The sequence below is a fragment of the Apaloderma vittatum genome, unplaced genomic scaffold, assembly GCF_000703405.1.
Source record: "Apaloderma vittatum isolate BGI_N311 unplaced genomic scaffold, ASM70340v1 scaffold38921, whole genome shotgun sequence".
In the NCBI taxonomy this organism is placed as follows: Eukaryota; Metazoa; Chordata; class Aves; order Trogoniformes; family Trogonidae; genus Apaloderma; species Apaloderma vittatum.
The window spans coordinates 14,094-16,150 of record NW_009698107.1 but is presented as its reverse complement, the minus strand read 5'-3'; the positions used below and the strand labels follow the sequence as shown (position 1 = coordinate 16,150).

The 2,057-nt window shown below is 37.9% G+C and overlaps 1 protein-coding gene across 1 annotated transcript in view; it reads right to left on the bottom strand.

The window, feature by feature from the left end:
• Positions 1–583: 583 nt before the first annotated feature.
• The window catches only part of PNPT1 (polyribonucleotide nucleotidyltransferase 1), a 15,547-nt gene continuing 14,073 nt past the window's right edge, over positions 584–2,057 (bottom strand). The window contains 3 exon segments of the mRNA XM_009877873.1: positions 584–739; positions 1,078–1,125; positions 1,555–1,633. Coding sequence (XP_009876175.1) covers positions 584–739; positions 1,078–1,125; positions 1,555–1,633 — 283 coding nt within the window.

The following is a 2,057-nucleotide window of genomic DNA, read 5'->3' as shown; positions in this document are numbered from 1 at the left end:
TGTGTAACTGTTCTTGATTTACGATCAGATGCCTTCCTGTTCTACTAGCTTCCTAAGGAAAAAAGATCCACATAACCGTTTTGGAAAAAGTTTAGGTATGAGTCTGTTGACAGTCAAATACATGCTGGGAAACTAGTTCTGGGGAAAAGCTTTGGGCATGCCATTATTTGACTGAGAAGTCTCCACTAGCTGGCTCAAAACTTTCAAGAAAGCAGCTTTTTTCTTCTCTTCCCCTACTCTTCTTTACCTGTCTTAAAAAAAAGAAATAATGGTGGCAAAGTAGAGAGAATGCTTACATAGATGTTTTATATTAACAGTTAAGGTTGTTTTGGAGAAAGCGGGCTGTCTAGGATGTCTGAAACTGTGGAGGCATTTGAACCATTTTTACAAAACCAAGCTCTTCACAACAGGAAAGGCCAGTCGCTGACTTACAACACGCTGCAGTGCAACTGGCGAGCAGGATTTGCACACCACTGAAGGGCAAGTGCCCAGCATAAACCACAGATTGCTAAGGTTCTTTACAGTTAGTTGTAACGCAAGCACAGTAGCGAGTCCTCTTAAGTTGTTCCTGTGGCCTTACCTGTCACTGGGACGAAGTCGATGACTGTGAAACAGTACCTCCCAGGACAATGCTGTTTTTGTCAGTTAGGGTTTTAAGCACAGTTGTGGCCGGTGACTGTAGAATCTTACGTGACAGCCTCATTCTCCCATCGGTCGGATCACGCCCGAAGTATTTAACCTGGGAAGAAAACAAACCACTTGAAGACTGACCAATGTAAAGAGCTAGAAAGAGCATTTTCCTTAAGAGGTGCTGGGTTTTTTCCCCCCTTCAATCTGATGCTAAAAAAAAATCCATATGCAATAGGCACTGTTTGCCTATATTGTTCTGTCAAATTAATGTGATGCCTAGTGAGTAAGAGTATGACACTAAATTAATCTAATTGGAAACCAGCACAGACAGGAAATCTCATACGCCAAAATATTTTCTTCATAAACACAAGATATAAAATTCAGTCAAATTCTAAAAATATGAATAGCAGATTGCTGAAATTTTAACGTTAAAAATAAAAGAATTACCTGAATTTCTTGTCCAACTTCTAATCCCAGGGCACTAGGATGTTTAATCTAGAACAGTATTTTTTCAGAAAAAAAACATAAAATTCAGTGTGATTAATTTTGTGAGGTTAGTTACAAAAGTTCCTTCTTTTAGGGATTCTTCAGGCTACGCTTCAGACAACCAGAGTGGCTCAACACTACCTGGGGAAGGACTGGTTTCTAAGTGTTACCTAGAAAAAGGGTATGGCAGATCTGAAGAACGTGCGGATAGGCGTAAAAACATAAAGAGTAAGCTTGTAGCAGGCATGCCCTTGGACAGCTCCCAGCTTTAAGCCCAGGCACGCAGAGGTTAAACAAAGAGGTGCTGCTCATCCAACACAGCTTTTAACACGAAAATGGATTCTAGAACAACAGTTTGTGTGTTATAGCTAATGCAAAGTATGTTTAATGAGAATCAGTTTAAAGTGTCTAGTTTATGCTTGTTTAAGCATATTTTACCTTTCTTTGATCAAGTTGTGAATTATGAAGTAACACTGGTGTCATGTTTGGATACAATTTTACCATCACTCCAGAATCTCTGCAACAGAAAATAGCGTGGTTATTTCAAAATACATTGACAGAAGTCTGTATGTGTTTTAATCTGCAATATTGACCTCAAAGCAAGCACTGGTAAACTATTCATAAATAAAATTTTACTCCTCCCTTTTTAAAAATCTTACATCAACCATAACATGTCCACCACTTTTTCCTTAATTGGAAGAGGATGGAAATTACTTATTTCAGGACAGTATATTTCAGTAGTCAGTACATCCAAAAAGTACAGGTAATTTTTGCAAGACAAATATTGGACTGAAAAGTGAGAAGCAAATTCCTTCTCTCTCTCAGATACAAAGATGAAAAAAGGCCTTAGGTTTTATAATTTATAGAGACATTCTAATAACCAAACAAAAATATACAGCCTTATTAAGAAACAGAGTAATATTTTCAGCAGAGAAAATAGC